The 21,305-nt window shown below is 44.1% G+C and overlaps 2 protein-coding genes across 2 annotated transcripts in view; one reads left to right on the top strand and one right to left on the bottom strand.

Annotated features, from left to right (window-relative positions):
* CYTH3 (cytohesin 3) overlaps positions 1–12,844 on the top strand; it is a 75,254-nt gene extending 62,410 nt beyond the window's left edge. The window contains exons 10-13 of the mRNA XM_083413667.1: positions 4,815–4,891; positions 4,983–5,054; positions 5,778–5,932; positions 6,676–12,844. Coding sequence (XP_083269793.1) covers positions 4,815–4,891; positions 4,983–5,054; positions 5,778–5,932; positions 6,676–6,748 — 377 coding nt within the window. The 3' untranslated portion in view covers positions 6,749–12,844. The remainder of the gene's footprint in view (positions 1–4,814; positions 4,892–4,982; positions 5,055–5,777; positions 5,933–6,675) is intronic.
* A 759-nt stretch (positions 12,845–13,603) lies between these two features.
* USP42 (ubiquitin specific peptidase 42) overlaps positions 13,604–21,305 on the bottom strand; it is a 38,157-nt gene continuing 30,455 nt past the window's right edge. Inside the window, exons 15-17 of the mRNA XM_083413337.1 lie at positions 19,603–20,907; positions 16,442–16,761; positions 13,604–15,098 (exon numbers count right to left, since the gene is read on the bottom strand). Coding sequence (XP_083269463.1) covers positions 15,046–15,098; positions 16,442–16,761; positions 19,603–20,907 — 1,678 coding nt within the window. The 3' untranslated portion in view covers positions 13,604–15,045. The remainder of the gene's footprint in view (positions 15,099–16,441; positions 16,762–19,602; positions 20,908–21,305) is intronic.

Raw genomic sequence — 21,305 nt, 5'->3', positions numbered from 1 at the left:
TTGAGTCAACATGCAGCGCACCACCAACTTGACTTCATCAAGTTCTGCATCTTCGCCTTCCTCTGTTTCTGCTCCTTGACCACACCCAACAGAAAAATGTTGTTTTGACTTGTTAGGACTATGAAACATAGGCTTGTATGTGGTAGGAAACTAGAAATACACATGAATGGAATGTAAGAGCAGCACTGGGCTACGTCTGTGAGCCCTGTAATCCCTTTATGTGCTATAAGCCACCCAGAGTGCTGGGGAAACCCAGCCAGATGGGTGGGGTATAAATAGTAAAATTATTATTATTATTGCTTTTGCTTTTAAAGTCATATTGGACATAACATAACCTCCAACTTTAAGAGCTTACATTGCAGAGCAGTTTGAGAAAACTGCAGGATATCCAGCATATTCCTGTGATTGTTCTGCAGTTCAAGATCTTGTTTGTTTATTTTTACAATGTATTGTGCCAACAACAAGCTCAGAGAGACAAAGCATTGTTGACCAAGGAAGAGCTGCAGATGCTTTTATAGCTGTGCCCTGGATTGAGCAGCCTGAGTCACTTAAAATGATTAATCCTTCGGTGAACTATACTGTTTAATGAGAGCCTGATGTTCACGGTGTTCAGTAATAAGATCAGCTGTGCTGAGAGTGAAGGCTAATGGGATTAAATAGTGGGTAAATGGATGAGGCACAGGAGGGATACGAAAGCTTCAGAGTGAGAGCATCAAATCCATATCTGCATATGATTTTTTGTCTGAGATTTGTTGATGTTTAGAACACAAAAGTACCAATATTCTGGACCTTGTTATAACACAGTTCTGAGGTTTTTCTCTCCTTATATTTGTATCACCTGTTGACCACAAAATAGGGGTGCTAAAGTGTGAATGGTGTGTGTGTGTGTTAGAGAGAGAGAGTGTGTGTCTTCCCAGCCTTCCTCTCCATGTTTGTGTGCTGAGTGGTGTTTCTGTGATAATTGGTTAGTGATAAAACCGATTTGAGTTTGCAGTCCTATTATCAGTGAGCTAATCTCTAATTAGAAGCATATAATCTTGTGAATTTACTCCTAATTCTATCGATTTACTGTAACTGATTAGGTTAGTTTATTTGTACCTAGGCACTCCACCCTCATGAAACAAAAGTTTTTACAGTATGAAAGTAATGAAAGCAACGTCAATAGAAGTTAACTCTGAGTCAAACAAACTACAACATAAATATAAAATGCCAAATTTTCCTGGCCATTACATGTCCCCCTTTTTAAAAGGAAAAACAATTTACTTCCTTCAGATTAAGAAACTTGTGTAAGTAACTTGCGAATCCAAAAATCAATCAGTCTCTTTTCCTTTCATGGCACTATCCAGTGAGCAACTTGTGCTTTTGGAAAGTGGGGCACATAAGATGAATAAGAAATCTATCAGACAATTCCACCTTCTCTCTCTCTCTCTCTCTCTCTCTGATGTGTGTATTCTTAAGTGCACAAAGTACAGTGACATTATGAGCAAGGTATAGTGGCTACTTGTGGTCCAATGTAGGGGAAAATGCATATCCCACCTCCACCCTCAAGCTGACTGTCAGTCCACCAAAATCCAGTTGGGTTGGGGTTTAATTTTATTCTTTGATATTTGAGTGCAAAACTGTTGTCCAAGCAAGGTGCTTTCATGGGGTCTGATAGCTTGCCATTAAGAATAAAAGTGCATATTGACTTACTGTCTAATGTGCCCACTTTTCACATTTTAGACAACCCAAATTTTATGCATTTGTATTACCCACATATAACCCTCAAAAATATTAAAATGTTCACAGTTTAAATATCACAGACACACTGGTTAAGTTGTAAGGTAGTGATTCGAAATAAAACCAGCAATACTGTCATATAGACAACTGTTGGCTTGCTTTGATACAGATTTTGTACAAGCCGGTTTCCTCTGCCTTCAGTGAGAGCATAGGGACTGTATCCATCAAACAGATATATAGTTGGCAGCTTTGCAGTGCATCCTGTTTTAAAATAGTCAAGCACAATAAGAAAATTGGTGGCTGTGTATGTGAACTGGACTAGCCTGATAAAGCAAGTTTAGCTGCTCCTTTGATTATCTGAGCAAACTACCGTATTTTTCGCTCTATAACACGCACCCAACCATAACACGCACATAGTTTTTAGAGGAGGAAAATCCATAGGCATGCCACCCGTAGGCATTCCCTCCATAACACGCACAGGCATTTCCCCTTACTTTCTAGGAGGAAAAAAGTGAATGTTATGGTGCAAAAAATACGGTAGTTTTGATGCTGTGACAATGTTGTGATTTAGTGTTAGCTCCTATCTGACGATGAGCTTCTGGAGAAGAGCTCTACTACTTTTAACATATGCTGGAAAGGGAAGTGGGGGTCTTGGTGGTTCACCACTTCATGCTGAGTAAGATATATTTTGCGGTTTGAGGATGCCTTGTGTTCCTTTTCAAAGACATGGCTAAATTATTGCACGTTACATGTGCGTGTATGCAGAAAAATGGAAAAGGTGGTGATCTCTGTTCAGCGCCCATTCAAGAGGACTTTTGCATATTAAGCAAGAACTGCCCTTGCTTATTGGTGTGTGTGTGTGTGTGTGTGTGTGTGCGCGCGCGTGTGTGTGTGTGTGCAGCCTGATCCTACATGAAAGTACTTTGGTCACTAGGTCTTACCACCAAGTAATGGTGTATAGTCTGTTCGCTGTAAGACACTAACGGTGGAATCGTATTCATGTTTGCAAAGAAGAATCTTGTGCCCAAGATTGGGGGGGCGGTGCTTGTGATGTCATTATGCACAACGTCGCATCATCAGGAGGAGGCCGAGCACAGAGCACAGAGCAGCGTAGTTCAATGGCTGGTTTCTCCTGAGTGCAAGAGAGTAAGCTGCGCCGCACTGGACTTCCCACTCAGCCTCCTCCTGCAATGTCATTCGTGTGTTGCATGTATGATGTCACATAAGTGCAACACGCATTGTCAGGAGGCGGCTGATCAGGGAACACAACACAGTGCGGCTTCCTCTCTCATGCTCAGGAGGAGCCAACCATTGAACCGTGCCACGCTCGGCCTCCTCTGCCCCCTCAACATCAAGGAGGCTCAGCTTCCTGCCAGCAAATACTGAGGTGGCCACAAACCCCTCTGCCCCTAGGAGTTGGCACACCTGCAAAAAAGTAAGTCTTAGTGTTCAGTGAGGCATCTTCAGAGACAAGCATGTGCAGGGTTGTAGCTTTATTGTAGTATCAGGCTGTAATATATTGTAGTAAAAATACTGGGCTTTTTTTTTTTTTGGATTAAAAAATATAAATCTGATAAATAAATAAATTTAAGGGGTGTTTTTTTAAAGTTGTCCATTGGGTGTATTGCTTTGAGCATTTTGTGAAGCAGCTTATACATCCTGAAAAGGAACACATACATGATTTTTTTGAGCCACTTCAAATGTTTGGGCATACAGTGATTCTTCATATGGAATTTAAACTAATTACTCTTTCATATATCTTCAGAAGCTGATCTGAATGGGAAGAATTCCTCTGTTTCTTAAAGAGGAATATGAAAAACTGTCTCTAATTCCTCTTCCCCATCCCTCCACCCTTGCACAGGTGCCTGTATCACACATATTATCATTCACATGACCATCAGGTGTACTCACAGAACAGCATATTTTACTGCCAGGCTATTTGCTGAAGTGGAAACTGTTCTGTTTGAAGATCATATCCCTGAGAGGTGATAGGATAGGATAGCCATCTTCAAATATATTCACATGGAAGATGGAGGAAGCTTTTTTCCTGCTGCTCCAGAGAGTAGAATCTGAACCCATGGATTCAAATCACAAGACAGGAGATTCTGACTAAATATTAGGAAGAACTTTTGGACATAAGAGCTGTTTGATCATGGAATGGACTACTTTGGAAGTGGGTGGAGTCTCCTTTCATTGGAGGTTTTTAAACATAGGTTGGATGACTTATCTGTCAGGGATTCTTGAGCTGTGATTCCTGCACTGTAAGCAGTGGCGTAGCGTGGGTTGTCAGCACCCGGTGCAAGGCAAGTAATTTGCACCCCCTAACCCGTGGATTTGCGCCCCCTAACCCTACCCCCCAGATGTTGCGCCCTGTGCGGCCGGCCCCCCCCGCACCCCCCACGCTACGCCACTGACTGTAAGGGATTGAACTAGATGGCCCTTGGGGTCTGTTCCAGCTCTTCAGTTCTATGATTCTGTTATCTATTCTGTTCTGCTGATTCTACATTGAGAATGAATTAGAAATGTAGAGAATGTGTACAGTGGTACCTCTGGATACGAACGCTTATGGTTGTGCACGCGTTGGGTTACAAGCTGTGCTAACCCGGAAGTAATTGCTCCCGGATGTGAACTTTGCCCCGGGATGCAAGCGGAAATAATGGACCAGAGGCATGCACGTGTAGCGGAAGATGCGCTTTTGCTAATGGTGCCTCATGTTAAGAACAGTTTCAGGATAAGAACGGACCTCCAGAACGAATTAAGTTCATAACCAGAGGTACCACTGTACTTGTTTCCCCCCCTTTTGGTAAGAAAGGGTTTGATTGGGGATGGAGGGGGGAAAGGGACAAGAATTTCCATTTCAGATGCAGTGGGGAAGATGGCATTCCAACACCATCACCTTGTAATATCAAAAGGATATTCCCAATAACCCCTTACATTCATTCAACCTTGACTCATATGTTTGCTTTCACCGAAGCCTGTCTTTTGACAAGCCTAACCATTTAATGAAGTAACAAGTTAACCCAATTCCTGTTTGTCTGCCGCACAGAAGCTTGGCATGCTCTGGTGTAACTTGAAGGTGCTTTATGTCTTTACAGGCGGAAGAGTGAAAACATGGAAAAGGAGATGGTTTATACTGACAGATAATTGCCTATATTATTTTGAATACACAACAGTGAGTATGCTGGGTTGCAAATCATAATGTCACTTCTGCCAAGCACAAGCTCGGGGCTGTTTACTGAGCACTGTCTTTCCTGGACTTGTAGGACAAAGAACCCAGAGGAATTATCCCTTTGGAAAATCTCAGCATAAGAGAAGTTGAGGATCCGAGAAAACCGGTAAGGCCTTCTCCTTCTTCATGAGATACCATTCTGTTAGGGACCTCTGCTTTGTAAACACAGGAAAAATCCAGATGAGCTGCATAAGAGCACAGCTTTGATCTTAATCAGCTCCTGTTTTTTTGGATAGTGATAGTACTGGAGGCGTCCTTGGCGGAATGCTTCTCTAATATGATGTCCTCTTAAATGAAACTCATTATTTTGTACGATAATCCAACCTTATAGCAAATTTATAATTCTGTGCAACTCTCCCTTTCTGTTGAAAGATTTGGAAAAACACTAAATTAGAGAGAAAGAATTGCACATACACCGTAAGAAGCCCTTGACCAGAACAGGCTGGATAGGACAAGAGAAATGACATAAAGATAACAAAAAACCAGGGTTGGTCTAATATAAATAAAGCATAGAATATTTGCTGGGGGAAAGCCTTATTTGGTGTCTCAGTAAAGTGAAGAAACCGTATCCCCAGATTAGCAACAGCAACAAAAAAAATCCCTAGGCTAGTCTGATTCTTCCTTACTCTTAATTAGTGATACTTTTCCCGTGTTTCAGATGTGCCAAACTTCCAGACACTGCTTTTAATACCCATTTGCAGTTTGTTTTCAAACTCAGTTTCAAAGACTGGGGCTGATCTTACATCTTTTTCCATTCATTATATATCATTTCGCAGTAAGCTTTTAACCTTACTGCAAGACTACCCCATATGTGTTTCTGTTTCCCTAGAATTGCTTTGAGTTGTATAATCCCAGCCATAAAGGACAAGTCATTAAAGCTTGTAAGACGGAAGCAGATGGCAGAGTGGTAGAAGGCAACCATGTGGTTTACAGGATATCTGCCCCCACCCCTGAAGAAAAAGAAGAATGGATCAAGTCAATCAAGTGAGTTCTCTCTCTAATACAGATGTGCAACTTTCACCTAAAGCAGTGGTTCCCAATTAGCTAAGTACTGCAAACGACCTCTTTCTCAAAAGCCAAGCCGTGGAGCCCTACTATTGCAAATGTTGATATTTTTGGGGTAGTTACATGAATAGTGCCACTTTGCCCTCCAAGATGTCCCAGAGGAAAACTGGGCCACGCTGCTGTGCGAGTCACATGACCTGCGCAAAAGCATGATGCCCCCAAAAGGCGTGTTTTAATTTTTCTCAGCCTCTTTTCTCTTTTGCAAGGAACTGTAATATTCTCAAAATGGGATTCCTCAGCTTAGGGATGTCTTTTTATATTAAGCAGAAGAAAAATAAAATAAAAAATGATTTAGCTTAGCCTCTGAAACAGTAATGGCTTCTGTTTGACTGGAAAGCCAGAATAAGAGACCATTGCCTTACATAGTTTTGTGGATGATGGTTTGTGCTCACTTTGATTTGGTGAGAGGCCTGCTTTGATAGATCCTAGTTACAGCTGTTTCTGGAGGCTGCTGCACCATAGATATGGTGAGCAGATAGAACGTGAAAGCAGACAAGTAAGTAGCTTTAATCTAAACCATGGTTTGCCTGTATACGTGATTTGGGTTCTAAACTATGGTTAGCACAAACCATGATGTCTAAAACAAATCTCTTTGGAAATTTGTCAGTGTGGCTAGCAAATGTGCATATCTAAAAACTAATTCACATCTCCTGTTCTCTTAGGGCAAGTATCAGCAAGGATCCCTTTTATGATATGCTGGCAACGAGAAAAAGAAGAATTGCTAATAAAAAATAGCACTAACAGGGGACTCTTGTGGATCTGCCTTAGCCAAATTGCTAGTACATTATAAAGCCAAGGTAAAGTTCCAAGAAAGCAAGACTTGTATTGGAAATGTAGTCACTTTCCTGCAGCATCTACCTTCTCTTTGCCCATTTATAATATTCCATGAGATGCTGGAAGACGTTTCAAGCACATGGATCTATGTGAACTGAAAATTTGGAAACCTTATGTGCCGTTTTGTGTGTGGCAATGTGTGTCATTGAACCAGGAGGTGATGGTATGTAATCTGTCCCTCTCCTGTTTTGGGGAGCCTGTGTTCTGGATTGTGACCCGCTGCTGAATCTAACATTCACAGCTAGCAGATTACTCTTCTTTCTGGGTATGCAAAAGTACTTTTCTCTCCCTCGTTCAAGCCTTCCCTTCCCTTCGCAATGCTGCGAAAGTTTGAGCCCTGATTAAGCTCACATCCGGTCTCTGGTGCTTTCATTTAGAATCCCCATCCTCCAGCTTATGGATAGATAGGAAGGTTACACTGAAAAAGAAACAACCGCCACAAGCCTGGCAGCTATATGATTAAGAGGCCTCCCTCTCATAAACAGATGGTCATGCACTGAAAACATGAAGTTCTCGTAGATGAAAAGGTTACAAGCATGAGTTTTGGCAGTATCCGTGTAGCATATCTTTGGTTTTTGGATGCTTTGGAGATGTGTGACATTGCCTCTCCAAGTGTTAGCCTGAAAAGCCTTTCCCAGGTCTCAGTTCTGTCTGGTAACATTCAGCATCATCTTATATTTGTGTAAGGATGTACTAAGAATGGTTTGCAGGGCTCCAAAGTTCTTCAAAAACACCAGCTTTAATTGTTCTCTTTATTTATTGCCACACAGGAAAATCAAGCAAGATTTTTGTTTTGTTTTTTAAATGGGAGCAAGCCAAAAAAGAGAGAGTATATGTGTGTATGCGTAATATTAGTTATCCATTGTTAGTAGAGTGTACAGAATTGCCTGAATCCTTGCTGGGCTTTGCATCTTTCTTAATGAAGATGTGTGCATATAGGTGGTTGGGATAGCCAACTGAAAATGATACAGTTTGGATGATCATTCAAGTTTTCATAAGCCATAGTTTATGAAGCTGGCTCCAAGCCCTCCCCACTTTTCACATTCTCCTGTTGTGTGCCAGCTTCCTGTGAAGATTCTGGTTACTGTTAAACCAGAGTCCCCTGTTGCATCTGAACTCTGGCTTAACGTTGGTTAACAAACCAGGACAATAAGCCAGGATCAACACCTCTGCTGGGTGTGCAGGAGAACAGGGGATGGTGGGTCCTGCTAGCCTGGGGCATGTTCAAGATTTGTGCTAAAGCACAGGTAAACGTGACATGCCAAAATGACCGCTCTGTATGGTTTGAGGATAAGAAGACTCAGATTTGATTCCATTGTACTTCCAAGTACAACCAATAAATAACAGGAATAGGAAATTTGTCTGCAGTGATACCTTGGAGCTTTGAAATCACCTGTCAGTCAGGGATTGCATTTTTGTTTTAGTAAGCATAAAGCAAAAGCCTTAAGATACTGTTTGTATATTGTATGATACTGTTGGTTTATTGTATGTATGTAATTAATATCTGCAATATTCATAGGAGGAAAGCATTGGCCTGTGCAAGCAGCCACTGCTGTCCTCTCAGGTGGCAGCATCTCTTATGGTTAGAGCTGTAGATATTATGGGAGGTGAAAAAACTTGATGGGGAAGGATTGTTACAGGGTCAGCACTGCAGCCTCATAGGAGAATCTGAATATAAATAGCACAGTGGCTCTAGAAGATAATGGAGGCAGCCTTCTATAGGGTGAATTAAGACATTTTTATTTAGATGTTTCTGTTTGCTGAACTCTGAAATTAGATGTAGATTTGCAGAATCATGACCAGCGGCCATGCTAGCTGGGACTGATGGGAGGTTGGAGTTCAATACCACCTGGAGGACCCATAGCTTTGCAGCATTTCACCCTAAGATTGTGGGCAATTATTATTTTTTGAATATTTTACAGAACTCTGATCCATAGTCTGGTCTGGCTTTACGCTTCCCTGGTTTCAGTTTGTCACATGTAATCCCTCAGTGAATGTGTTGAAATTACTGACATTTCTAACCCATCTAATTAGCAACCCTGTTTGCAAATACTGTGTAAATGGAGTAATTGCAGTGTTCCATGAGCTTCTTGTCCAAGTGGAAAATAACACACTTCTTAAGGGTAGAGAATGTTTGCATGGCCGCAGATGTTCTTATGAAACTGAATGATTAGGGATTGAAATTGGGCCAAACCTTTTTGCTTGCCCATGAGGCCAGTGAAAGAAATTACCTAATTTGCAGGTACAGCTTTCCATATAGGTGCAATTTTCCAGTATTTTTCAAATACTGGAATCACTTTCAAAATGAAGTTTTATTTTTATCCATTAATTCCCTCAAATTTGTTAGTAGAATGCCTGGGGGCAGGGCAAGTTATGAAAATGTCTAATTTTAATATAGTCATTGGTACCCTACCTTGCTCAAAAACATTTGCTGAATGGCGATTTAACCAACAATGGAAAAAAAATTCTTTTCTGCCTGCATTTTGGACAGATTACTGGAAGGCTTTTGTATCTTTGGGAAATTCTTTGGGGAGATTGCGCAAATATTTTTTTATCCTTTACCGAGAGATTGTAAATACTAATTTTGTTCCAAATCTCCTTAGGCAGATTTGTTCCAAAGACCTTTTCCCATCCCTGAACATATCCGAGCCTTTACTTCTGCTATTATCCAGCATACTTTGGATAAGTCTTTTGAGTTCTTCCAAGGCTAATCTCTCAGATTGTATAACTTGCCTGAATTCTGTTCCTCAAACTACTTGAGTTTCTTTACCAGATATTTAAAGGATGCCTTATTTCAAAGGTTTTCAACCTTTTTAGTCCACGGCTCCCTTGACCAACTACATTTTTTGTGCGACATCCGTGGGGTTCAGGAGGCCAGTTATGTCACCCCTCACCTCCAGAGCTGGCAGCCTCTCACCCTTTTTCGAACACCCTCCCTTGTGGAGTGTTCCCTCAGCCTCCTCTCCTGTCTCCTCTACTTGGGAGTCCTCTGGGCAGCCAATGCTGCTGCCCCTGATCTGAGCTGCCCCCACCCTGGCCCAAAAAGAGGTGCCTCTCAGAGGCACTGTTCACCTGGGGAGCTTATAGCCAGGGATGTGGCAACAAATAGCTGTGGAAGCCTTTGGGAGGCAGAGACGTGAGAGGGCATCAGAGGAGGGAGGGAAGGAAAGGACAGGCCAGTGTTGCCCGTGGCACCCCTGACCATCATTCAAGGTACCCCAGGATGCCCCGGCACACTAGAGAGAGAGAGAGAGAGAGAGAGAGAGAGAGAGAGAACTAATTCATAGGTCTATGTATGCAGATACCAAAAGATATCTGAGGGTAGAGATTATTTATCCCAAGCATCCTGCTGTTTTTGCAGTACTGTAATGGTGCAGCTACTCCCATCATGTAATTTCTTAATCAGAGTAGTTGGCCTCCTAGCAAGTTTTGTTCTAGCAAACTAAGAAAATTTTGATTGCTCTTTACCATCTGTAACAAACAACCTAGTAATATTCACAAAGATCTGCTTGTGAAGATCCCTCTTCTTCTTCTTCGTTAAACATAGGTAAAGGCAAAGGGACCCCTGATCATTAGGTCCAGTCGTGACCGACTCTGGGGTTGCGACGCTCATCTCGCTTTATTGCCCGAGTCATGAGCTTCCGGGTCATGTGGCTAGCATGACTAAGCCGCTTCTGGCGAACCAGAGCAGCGCACGGAAACGCCATTTACCTTCCTGCCGGAGCAGTACCTATTTATCTACTTGCACTTTGACCTGCTTTCGAACTGCTAGGTTGGCAGGAGCAGGGACCAAGCAACGGGAGCTCACCCCGTGGTGGGGATTCGAACTGCCGACCTTCTGATCGGCAAGCCCTAGGCTCTGTGGTTTAACCCACAGCGCCACCCGCGTCCCATAGGTGTAAAACATAGGTGTAAGTAAATTCTAGGGTTTTTCCTTCCCAGATAATTAATATCTTTCAGTTGTCTGCCATCTCTTTATAATCCTGAAAAAGTATTTGTAGGAGGGCCAGTGTGGTTTGCCATCCTATTGCTTGGGTGAACCTTCTTTTGCTTGTCTTTTCTGTCTTTTCTCTATATTACCTTCTCGAGGGAATTCTTTGTTCTTAGCAGACTAGACGTAGGGTTCCTCTGACCAGACCTATCAGGTGTTCCTTCCTTTTCTGAGGAAATACTCTTGACTCCAGATCCTAGTTTTAACTGGGCAGATCTAGTGCAGACTGATGCTAGAAAGGCCTGATCAATTTGCCCAGTACTTCATTGTCAGATTTCACTAGATCACCCCAAAAGTTCTGCAGAAATCACTGTAAAAATTTTGACCTTTTAAAAATCATGCGCTCCGATCCCTGTTGGCTTTCCACAGCCCTTTTTCTAGCACGTGCATTTAGGGGATTGAATTTAAATGGGTTGGCAATGCCGGTGATTCTTCTCTGGTTTATTTTTGTCTAAGAGTCCTCTGTCAGCAAAGAACATGTAAACCGAGTAACCATGATGCTCTATAAGCATCCTGCTAAAGTGCCCCGCAGCATCCTTTCTCCAGCTATAGAATGGTTGCAGATGTGTGTACGGAACAGTATTAGTAGGGATTGAATTTGAGCCAAAACCTCCAGAGGCCAGTAAAGCAAGCTAGCTAATTTGCAGGAGTGGCTTGTGAAAGCTTTTGGCTTTGGTTGAGGTACTACCTTTTTGAAAATACAAAATAAACCTCTTCTTCAACCTAACTCTTGGTCTTGGGGAGTTGTAGCTTTTGAAAGCAGCGAGAACCGCAGAGGCTGAAAGCAGCGGAGGCAAATGGCATTGGGTACTTCTGTGGGTGTTATTCAGGAAGCTGTCTCCACTTCTGTCCTATTCACATTCCCTGACCTTGTTCCATGAAGTAGTAAGATTTCCCCCACCATTCTCTTATTGTGTTATCTGAACTGGGACTTATGGTTATGCACTCTTCTCCTTAATCATGAGCTGTAGCATCACCCCCCCAATTATTGTTTGTAGTTAAGGAGCTTAACCATGAGGCAGGTTCAGAAGACATGCTAAGCCACAGGGACCAGGGTGGCACAAAGTGAATGCAGGCTTCCTTCCCCTCAGGAGTCAGCATGTTTGCATGGTCCCCCCTAAGCCATAGTCATGCAAACCAGACCCACGAGAACAGAGTGTTAAGCTTCATGCCATTCCCTTTTGCCCAGTGCTGCTTTTCAAGCCTTGAGGACTCTGGTTTTTGAAGGGGGGAGTTTTAAAAAGCACTTTAAGTTCAGCTGGCCTGACAGGTGCTGAACCTAACCTGAGGGAGGTTGTCGGTGGGTGGGTGGGTGGGGGTGGAAGAGAGAATTTTGCTTTGCTCTGTCACTTAAGGTTTTGGATGTGTTGAAGTGTGCAGTACTTTATAAAGTGAGCAGCATTTACAGTGCTTTGTATTAAAAATGCCTATTTTTTAAAAAACGTAGTACATATCTTTCTAGATATGCTTGCTGGAAGAAAGGTCTCTTGGATCCAGTGCAGATGTAATACTCTCTACTGACCATTGCTTGCAAAATCAAGATGCATCCTCAGAAGCAATAAGCACTCTCTCTCCTCTGCCCACAATTTCCTCTTCGAGAGTGGAAAGCTTAGCATTCCATTAGCACTAATGCTGCTCTGGTTGAGGGGGAGAAAATGTGCTGGCTGTTGGCATGCAAGGAACCAGTGTTACATCTGCACAGGCCATTAGAGCCCACATGCTGCAAACTAACCTGTAGCTCACCACCTTTTCTTTCTATATTTTCTTGAAGAATGTTTCTTATTGACAGTTAAATGTATATACTGTACATCTGTGTATTATTGATTTTGAAGGTTTGTTACTCTCGTATGCCAATGAATTTGCATGGACTATTCTGTATCTATAAACTGTTATACAAATATCTATGGTAATCTTGTATGACTGTTTTAAATCCACTGCAAGTATTTAGTTAACAAAATACATTGCAGAGGGAACTTCATTCTCAAAAATAAAAGTTTGAGTTCCAAGTGCTGCTTTTCTATAACATACACACACTCCAAGCACCTGGACCCAGAGGCATTTTGTTGTCAAGTGTGTCCCTTGTGGTCCCTTGATAAACGCAGGTTGTCACTTGCGTAGACACACTGTTGGCAATCTTACATCTGAGCATGCAGACATAGGCATGACACTGGTAATTGTACTTAAATCAGACGTACACCCTGTCAGACAATTTACCCCAACCCTCTTTTTCAGCAGTGATGTCTCATGTGAGGGTTGAAACTCATCAACAATCTTTTTTACTTCCAACTCCTTTGGCATATCTTGACAACATCCACGTTTTCAGCTCTGCACTTAAAGGGTTATTTTAAAACATGGGTGGCAAACCTGTAGTCCACCAATAACTCTCATTAGCCCCAGACAGCCAGTGGGCAAGGATGGTGAAGAGGTAGTTCAAGAACATACGCTTCAAAAACTTGATCGTGTAGAAGCCAGGATGCTAGCTCTCTGCAACTGCAGCAAAGGCGCATCAACCAGAGTGTGATTTCTTGAATAAAATATACAGCTGCTGTATCACTTAACCAGAGGACACACACACTATACAGTAAGTGAGTAGTTATTACATTAAACGATTCACCCTTAGCTGGGGATATACAAAATACCACCATGAGCAGACAGCCTGAGCAGAGAGCATCAAGAATATAAACTTCGTTAAAAGTCATTGGTGTAGAACAAAATGAAAACATAACACTACACACTAGATGGAAACCAGTGTACATTGAGGAACATTGTTTTGACTTGTTGTATTTATATACTATATAAATTTTACATGCCATATATTTACAAGTGGGGCAAGTGCTTTATCTTTAAAAAAACAAAAGATCAAACTTTAGACATCTCTGAACAACACAGCTTGTATAAACCAGACAGATTATTCAGATGAACTGTATTTAATACAGTTTTCCCCACTCCGTCTCCTGATGCAGGACCAGTGAATTAAGTGTATCACAGTTTGATAGCAATTCATCATAAAAAAATTAAATCACAGTATGAATGTGTCTGTAACTAGAAACTTTTGAAGGGACAAGGACCAGACAACTGAGACCCCGTCAAGACAAGCAACGCTATAGTAAAACACAAAAACATAGTGGATGTATGAGGATGGCTCCTGCTGGCCGTTGTCGGAACGACGCAGGGAGACCCCGCTGCCGCCACTGCCGTCATCTGTGGGCGTCTGAAAGAGCCGTGGAACAGATGCTGGGGACAGGCAGCTGCAAGAGTGGAATCAAGGAAAGGCAGAGACAGGAGACAAGGGAAATAGAAGCTAAACATGGGGTGGGGGGAGAGTAGGGGAAGGAGAGAGAGAGAAAGTGCACAGAACAGGAAAGAAGAAGCCCCACAGAGTGAACAAGAGCCAAAGGCAGAAGCCTTCAGAGGAGGAAAACTGAAATGCAGCAAGAGAGAGTGTAGTGGGAGAGACAGAAGGAGAGGGGGGCAAACATCTGCCGGAGACATCCCTGCACCAGCCGTAACAAGTTCATGGGTGAGACGACAAGCCTGGCCATTCAAACACCCTGAAAATGGCCAGCTGGCAGGTGGTTGGAGACATCGCAGGGCCCAGAGAGACAGCCCTATCCATGGGAGTGGCTGCAGCAGGCAAGGGGTCTTCAGACATGTTCCAAGATACATTCAAAAACTGGTAAAGAGTCCGAACGGCACGTTTCACATAGTCCAAGACTGGATTCCGACGGGGTGGGAGGGAATGGATCGAGTTTCTAGTAGCAGACATCACAGAAAAAACAGATGAAGCTCTTGCAAAAACTCTAGTTGGATGTGAAATTTTTAAATAAGTCTTTAAATTAAATAAGAGACTATCAGTTGCAGCTTGATAATTCTGTGGTTTCCTCGCCCCTTTGCACCAGGTGTGTAGACTTGGAGCAACATCACATGAATAACACAATCAACCTGAGTCTGTAACTAAGCAGCATTTGAGATGTTCTATTCCAGGGCATTAATTACTGTGACATTTACAGGGTATATTTTATGATGTTCAGCAGTTGTAGAAAGTTTCCATCCGTTTTTTTGTTTCTTTTTCTTTTTTTGGATTGCAGGTAATTTAAAAAAAAGTCTCAAGGTAAAAACTAAAAAAAAGGGTTTCTTTCAATGGTAAAATTCTGTACAGTATTTCTGAAGCACCAATTATGAATTAAAGAGTTAATCGCTTTTCGGTTTATAAATATACTGCGAGCTGTGGAGGGATGGCTTCCAGCAGACACTCTGGATCTGAAAGAAGAGAAGAGAACCAGGTTATTCTTGGATGCCTAGATCTGAGATGAGCTTTTATCTAGTTCCTTAATGGCACAGCACAATTGTGCGGCTGTGTCACACAAGCTGTAAGAACTGCATCACTGACAATTCCAGCACTGAATAATCCTTGAATTGTTTCCTTGAGCCATCAGCAGCAGAGAGTGAAATGGGATCACTCTCCATCAGTCTGGCTAAGAGACCAGCTGCCATTTGGCTCCACCCCTCCCTGAAATGTCTCTGTTCAAGCTGGTCATCATAAGAACAATTCTATTAGTACCAGAGTTTGCTGGTTTTCCCATTCCTTCCCTCTTTTTGTGACATATTCATTGGCCTGCAAGCTTGTGGACAGGGTCTGTTTCGTTTTTTTAACTCTTTGTACAGCACCTAGGAAACACTGCAGGTTTTATAAGCGATCACTAATAAACCATGCTAACCAAACTCAGTGGTTCAGCATCTGCTTTGGATGCTGAAGGTTCCAGGGTCAGTTCCTGCCTGGCAAAAGACTCAAGTCTGAAGCCAGGGACAGGCGCTGCCAGTCAGTGTGGACAATACTGAGCTAGATGGACCAAGAGTCTGACTGAATATAAAGCAGCTTTCTAGGTCCTATGATATTTTGAAACCCCTGAGGAAGCTTGGGATTACATCAAGTTATTGGCAGCACAATGAAATATGCACTGTTGATTGAATCTCGGGTTAAACAGCACCTTGATGCAATCATTTGTCAGGAACGCAGCCATTTTCCATTTGGATACAGAAGGTGGGGAGCTGGCGACATGTTGGGACAGTCCTATAGTTGGCCTGGGAGCTCTGAGGCAGCACAGACAAAGCAGCCTTAGCATGATTCTGGGTTCCCAATCATGAATTGTCCAGGTTTATGAAAGCGAAAGGGAGGACCACTAAGTCTTATGGATGGGAATGCCTGCTAGAGGTTATCTCACAGACAGCGTGATATAGTGGCTACAAGGCTGGACCAAGGATGGCCATTTCCAAGTGGAAAGCTCTGCCTGACCTACCTTCACACAGATCCTCATAAGGCTAAAATGGAACAGTGCATGCCGTTTCTTGAGCTCCTTTGAGAGGATATGAGATAGAAATGTAATAAAACAAAGTAAGAGGACTCCAGAGGTTGCCCAGGAGTGGGAGGGAGAGCTGCTTTACAGCAACTTCTGCCAGTGTGGGGATCCTCCAGGGATTCTGGGTGGCTACTCTCATCAGCTCCAGCCACCCCACTGGGGGTGCTTGTCCAAAACCACTGGAAGCTCCCCATGAAGGCGAAGGCTGCTAGACACCACTTGGAAATCCCCCTCCAAGCTTCTTACCTACGTTACGATCTGTAGGTGGGCAGCAGCTCTCTCTGTTGCTACCTTCTAAGCTCTTGGTTTTCTGGCAAACAGTCTCTCCATCCTGGGGGCCCTTGCCCTGTTTCCTATATGCATCCGAAGAAGAAGACTCAGTCATTTCCCATGCTTTGAGATTCTTGGTTTCCAAGCCGGTTGGCTTGGGAAGACGAGAAGCTGACGTTTCGGCGCGCTCTTCTTTCTTCGTGCGTTTCTTCTTCTTCTTCTTTTTCTTCTTATGTTTATGCTTGTGAGTCTCGGCCTCAGAGCTGGATACAGACGGGTCTGAATCCTGGTGGTACCTGAAGGAAACGGAAGCTAGTTAACAGGAAAATCTGCAATGCAAGCTCCTGGAAGGCAACAGGTTCTTCAGCCAAGAGGAAAGTGTCCTGAGTGGGTCACTCCTCCCACTTATCCCAGGGTGTGTGTGTGTGTGTGTGCGTGCATGCGCAAATGAACACAGACATTATTCCTACCCAGTTCATAAAGACAGAGTGATTTCAGAGTTTCTGCTCTGACTGGGTTTTGAGCCTCCCTACATTTCACTAGGTAATGTGGAAAGGGAGCCAACCTTAAGAATGCAAGATGACCAGTGGTCTACCAAGTAGTCTAATCCTCCTTTAAAGACATCCAAGTTAGTGGCTGGGCAAGGAAACTTAGGGAAGGGCCATGACTCAGTGGTAGGGCACTGCTTTGAATGCAGAAGGTCCCAGCTTCCATCCCTGACCCCTCAAGGCTGGGCACAGAGAGACCCTTGTCTGAAACTCTGAGGAGCCATTGTCACTCAGTTGTGATGATACTGAGCTAGATGAACCAATGGTCTGACTGGGGATAAGGCAGCTTCCTTTGCTGCTGTTCACCTAGAGGAGAGGGCATTCCCTCCATGGAGGCTCATGGTCACAGCTCACACACAGCTCAATCTGCTATGAGTAACATGACCTGCTTGTTGTTTGCTGCCTTGGGATCAAAGACACACTATATGATCTTTATTGCTTTTGTTCTCCCACCCTGAGGAAGAAGAGTAGGATTATTCCCATTTTCTAGTTGGGGGACTGGGGTTGAGAAATAACTATCAAGCCCAAGGTCACCAAAGTTATTCTACTGGGGGTTTGTTGTTATTATTATGATGTTATGCGCTTTGTGTTCTTATGTTGTAAACTGCCTTTCAGATGAAGAGTTGTTTATTAAGTAAATAAATAATGGCTTACGTGAAACTTCCCACTCAATCCTCAGTGTAATTCACTAGCACCACAAAGTTCTAGTCACTTTCCTAATAAGGCACTAAATCAGGGCGGCCCAGCTTTTCATACCAAGTGGGTTGCAAGAGTACTTCAACATGGAACCTGTGGGTCACACACTGCCTTCTCATGCGGGGCAGGGAGCAAGGCCAAAATTTGAGGCCCACGAGTTTTTGCACTGCCTTTCCAAAGTTGGCTAAGTGAGGTGTGGGCTTTGGGAAAGAGGCGTGAGGCTCTGGCAGGGTTGTAGAGACCTTACACCACCTTCCTGAAGCAGGGAAAGCGCTAACTAGGTTTTGGGAAGGAGGTGGGAGGACTCTAGGACCCTGCCAGAGCCCTCATGCCTCCTTCCCAAAGCCCAGGGCCTCACTTACCCACAAGGGCTGGGAGCATTGTCAAATGTTGCTGAGGGTCGCATGTGGCCCTTGAGCTGCACATTGGAGCATAGTGTACTAAATTAACCTTCTCCCCCCACCGCAATTTAAGGTCTGCTAAAGATCCTGTAGGGATGTGGGTGGCACTGTGGGTTAAACCACAGAGCCTAGGACTTGCCAATCAGAAGGTCGGCGGTTCGAATCCCCGCGACAGGGTGAGCTCCTGTTGTTTGGTCCCTGCTCCTGCCAACCTAGCAGTTTGAAAGCACGTCAAAGTGTAAGTAGATAAATAGGTACCACTCCGGCGGGAAGGTAAACGGCGTTTCCGTGCGCTGCTCTGGTTTGCCAGAAGTGGCTTAGTCATGCTGGCCACAGGACCTGGAAGTTGTACGCCGGCTCCCTCAGCCAATAAAGCGAGGTGAGCACCGCAATCCCAGAGTCAGTCACGACTGGACCTAATGGTCAGGGGGTCCCTTTACCTTTAAAGATCCTGTGGATGATTTCATTTCAAGAAGCAGGACCTTTCCTGCTGTGGCCCTAGAGCTTAGTTTTATCCCCCCTCCCATGGGAAGCACAAAAGGCCCTTCTTGCTTTCATGCCACAGCCAGCTTAAGCTTTTCCTCTTTAAACCTGCCTTGGCAGCTGATCTACTAATACACTCTGGACCTGAGATTAGCTTCATTTATTTTATTAGTGGATTTTAAACAGAAAGTGTTTATGAATGAAACATAGGACGCTTCCATACACCAACGAAGTTGCACCACTGGCTCCATCTAGCTCAGTATTGTATACACTGACTAGAACTGCTTCTCCGGGATTACAGGCAGGAAGCGAGAGAGAGAGAGAGCTATTTCCCATAGCTGGCACTACCTGACCCATTTCAACTGGAGATGTTGGGGATTGAACGTGCAAAGGAAGCTATGGCCCCTTCCAAGTGAAAAATAGTAGAATTAAAAATAATTAAAAAATAAATGCCAGTGCACTGCAGAAACCACCACATTGCAGAGGTACCAGCTAGTTCGAGAAGCGGCAAGTCGATTCCCGACTATCCCATTCCAAGGTCATAAGCAACTGTCAGGGGAAGACCATAAAGCTTCACAAAAGTTGGGTGTGTACCCAACGCTAGCTGTACTTAAGAGCAAGACTCCATCTCCCTTAGGCCTCCTCCCCATTAGACTGCCTCCATGGGAGAGACAGGAAAGATCAGCACCTCCTACCACTGGAATGTGCCAGCCGGTCATTGTAAGCACTGTTTAAGAATTGGTGCCCGAGTTTGATTCCACCCCCTCTCTTGTGTGCTTTCCAGACTGCAAACCTGTGGGGAGGGACTGTCTTGCTAGGTAAGCCACACTAGGAGCCTTCTTGGCTGAAGAGGGCTACAAATGTTCTAAAATAAATAAAGGAGTAGATCCACAGAAATGAGCAGCCATGGCTAATGGTGGGTCATTCATTTCAGCTGGCCAACTCCAAGTAGAACTTATTTGGGCTCCTGCCATTGGCTTCCCCCCACCCTCACCAACTTTGCACTAACCTGGAATCTCTCTCTCTGTGTTTGCTTTTCAACTTCTTCTTCTTCTTCGACTTCTTGTGCTTCCGCCCTCTTTGTTCCTCAAGAGACTCACTCTGTGAGAGCTTCCGGTGCCTCTTTTCCGGGGGGGTCTTGCTCCCCTCGGGGCTCTGGCACCTCCTCTTCCTTTCCTGGTCGTGAGTCCACCTGCTTTTATAATGATCGTACTTATACGGGCTACTGTAAACATGACTTGATTTGCTATAGTCTCTCTCGCAGTGAGTGAATTTCCTATCCTGATTGTACCTGGGGCCGTGGGAAGAATAGTAGTAGCTGTAAGGCCGGCAGCTCTCCCATCTCCTCGGGCCATCTTGGTAATACCGCTCCTTGCTCCACGACTGCTCCCCTTTCCCGTAGCAATGCCTGCTCCGTTCAGGGTCCGTTTTGCCTCTGCTGCGAGATCTGTAAGAGGGATATTTCCCCATGCCCCTCTCAGGATCAGGGCTGCAGGGGAATCTGTAATAGTTTGCATTGTAGTATTCTCGCAGGTAGTGCTCCTGCTTGGCCCTCTCCCTGCTGTAGGAGCACCACTTCTTGGGGTAGTGCCCTTCTGGCTGGCCCCGGGGGGCCACTGCTGCCGCCTCCTCCTCTTCCTCCTCCTCGCTTTCAGAGCGCTTCCTTTTCGAACGGTAGTGCTCTTTGTCTATTTTTTTTGAGGTGGATATTTTTTCCTTAAGGGGCGAATGGGATTTCAACTCTTGCCTTTCTGTATTTCCTATGAACTGTTTGCTGCTGCTCTCTCCCAATCTGCCATCGTCCTTCGAACACTGGCTTCCTCCAACGGGGTCCAGCCTTGTAACGGAAGGTTCATCGGGAGGCGGGACATCCTCGTAGCGTTCCGCACTGTCTTGTGTTTCTTGGCATTTTTCTGCCACGTTTACAGTGGCAAGCTTTGGAGAACTACATTCACCGTCGGACCTTGTAAGGAGGGGGCTATGCACCCCCTTTTCTGCTGCTCCCCTGACAGGCTCAGGGCTCTTTTCCCAAGCTGCTTTCTCTTCTTTTGGTCCCCTCATCTTTTCAGGATGGTCCTCCACGTCACCTTCCCTAGGGAAGTCTTCCTCTGCTCCCAACGAACTGGATTTAGGGCCGTGCTGCTCATCACTCTCAAGAGGCGTGCTCTCTGTTTCGGCAACAGTCCTTTCACAGGGGTCTTCCGTCGTAGAGGTGATTTCAGGGTCTGAAGGGGCCAAATGAGTCTGGATGTTGTTGGGAAGAGTACTGGCTCCCTCTTCAGAAGGGCCGTCTGTTTTTTCTGTTCCACTACCGCTGCACATGAGAAAGAGAGAGATGCCACTGACCAGAAAAACAAATATATAGCAAACATTACATATACCTTCACACTTTTTTCAACTTCCGGAAAACACTTCTCTCAAAGCAGAATAAAAGTCGCAATATAAAGTACATGTACCAAGATGGTTTTAGAAACTCTGTTATTGCGTGGACACAGTAACTTCATTCATGTGTCACAGTAAACCACAGGTAATGTCTAACTGTGATCCCTACCTTAGTGTTATGTCTAAACCAGGGATCATGCTTTATTTTGCCTCAACAAACCACAATACGTAGCAAAGATTTATTTTTTCTTGGCTTACTGATCATCATTTATTGGGAGTGGAACAAACACAATCCCTGCTTTGGACATTATGTTAACCCAGGGGGTTGGG

This window comes from Podarcis tiliguerta (genome assembly GCF_965153285.1).
Source record: "Podarcis tiliguerta genome assembly, chromosome: 14".
NCBI lineage: Eukaryota > Metazoa > Chordata > Lepidosauria > Squamata > Lacertidae > Podarcis > Podarcis tiliguerta.
The sequence above is the reverse complement of the archived record's forward strand: the minus strand, read 5'-3'. Positions and strand labels throughout refer to the sequence as shown.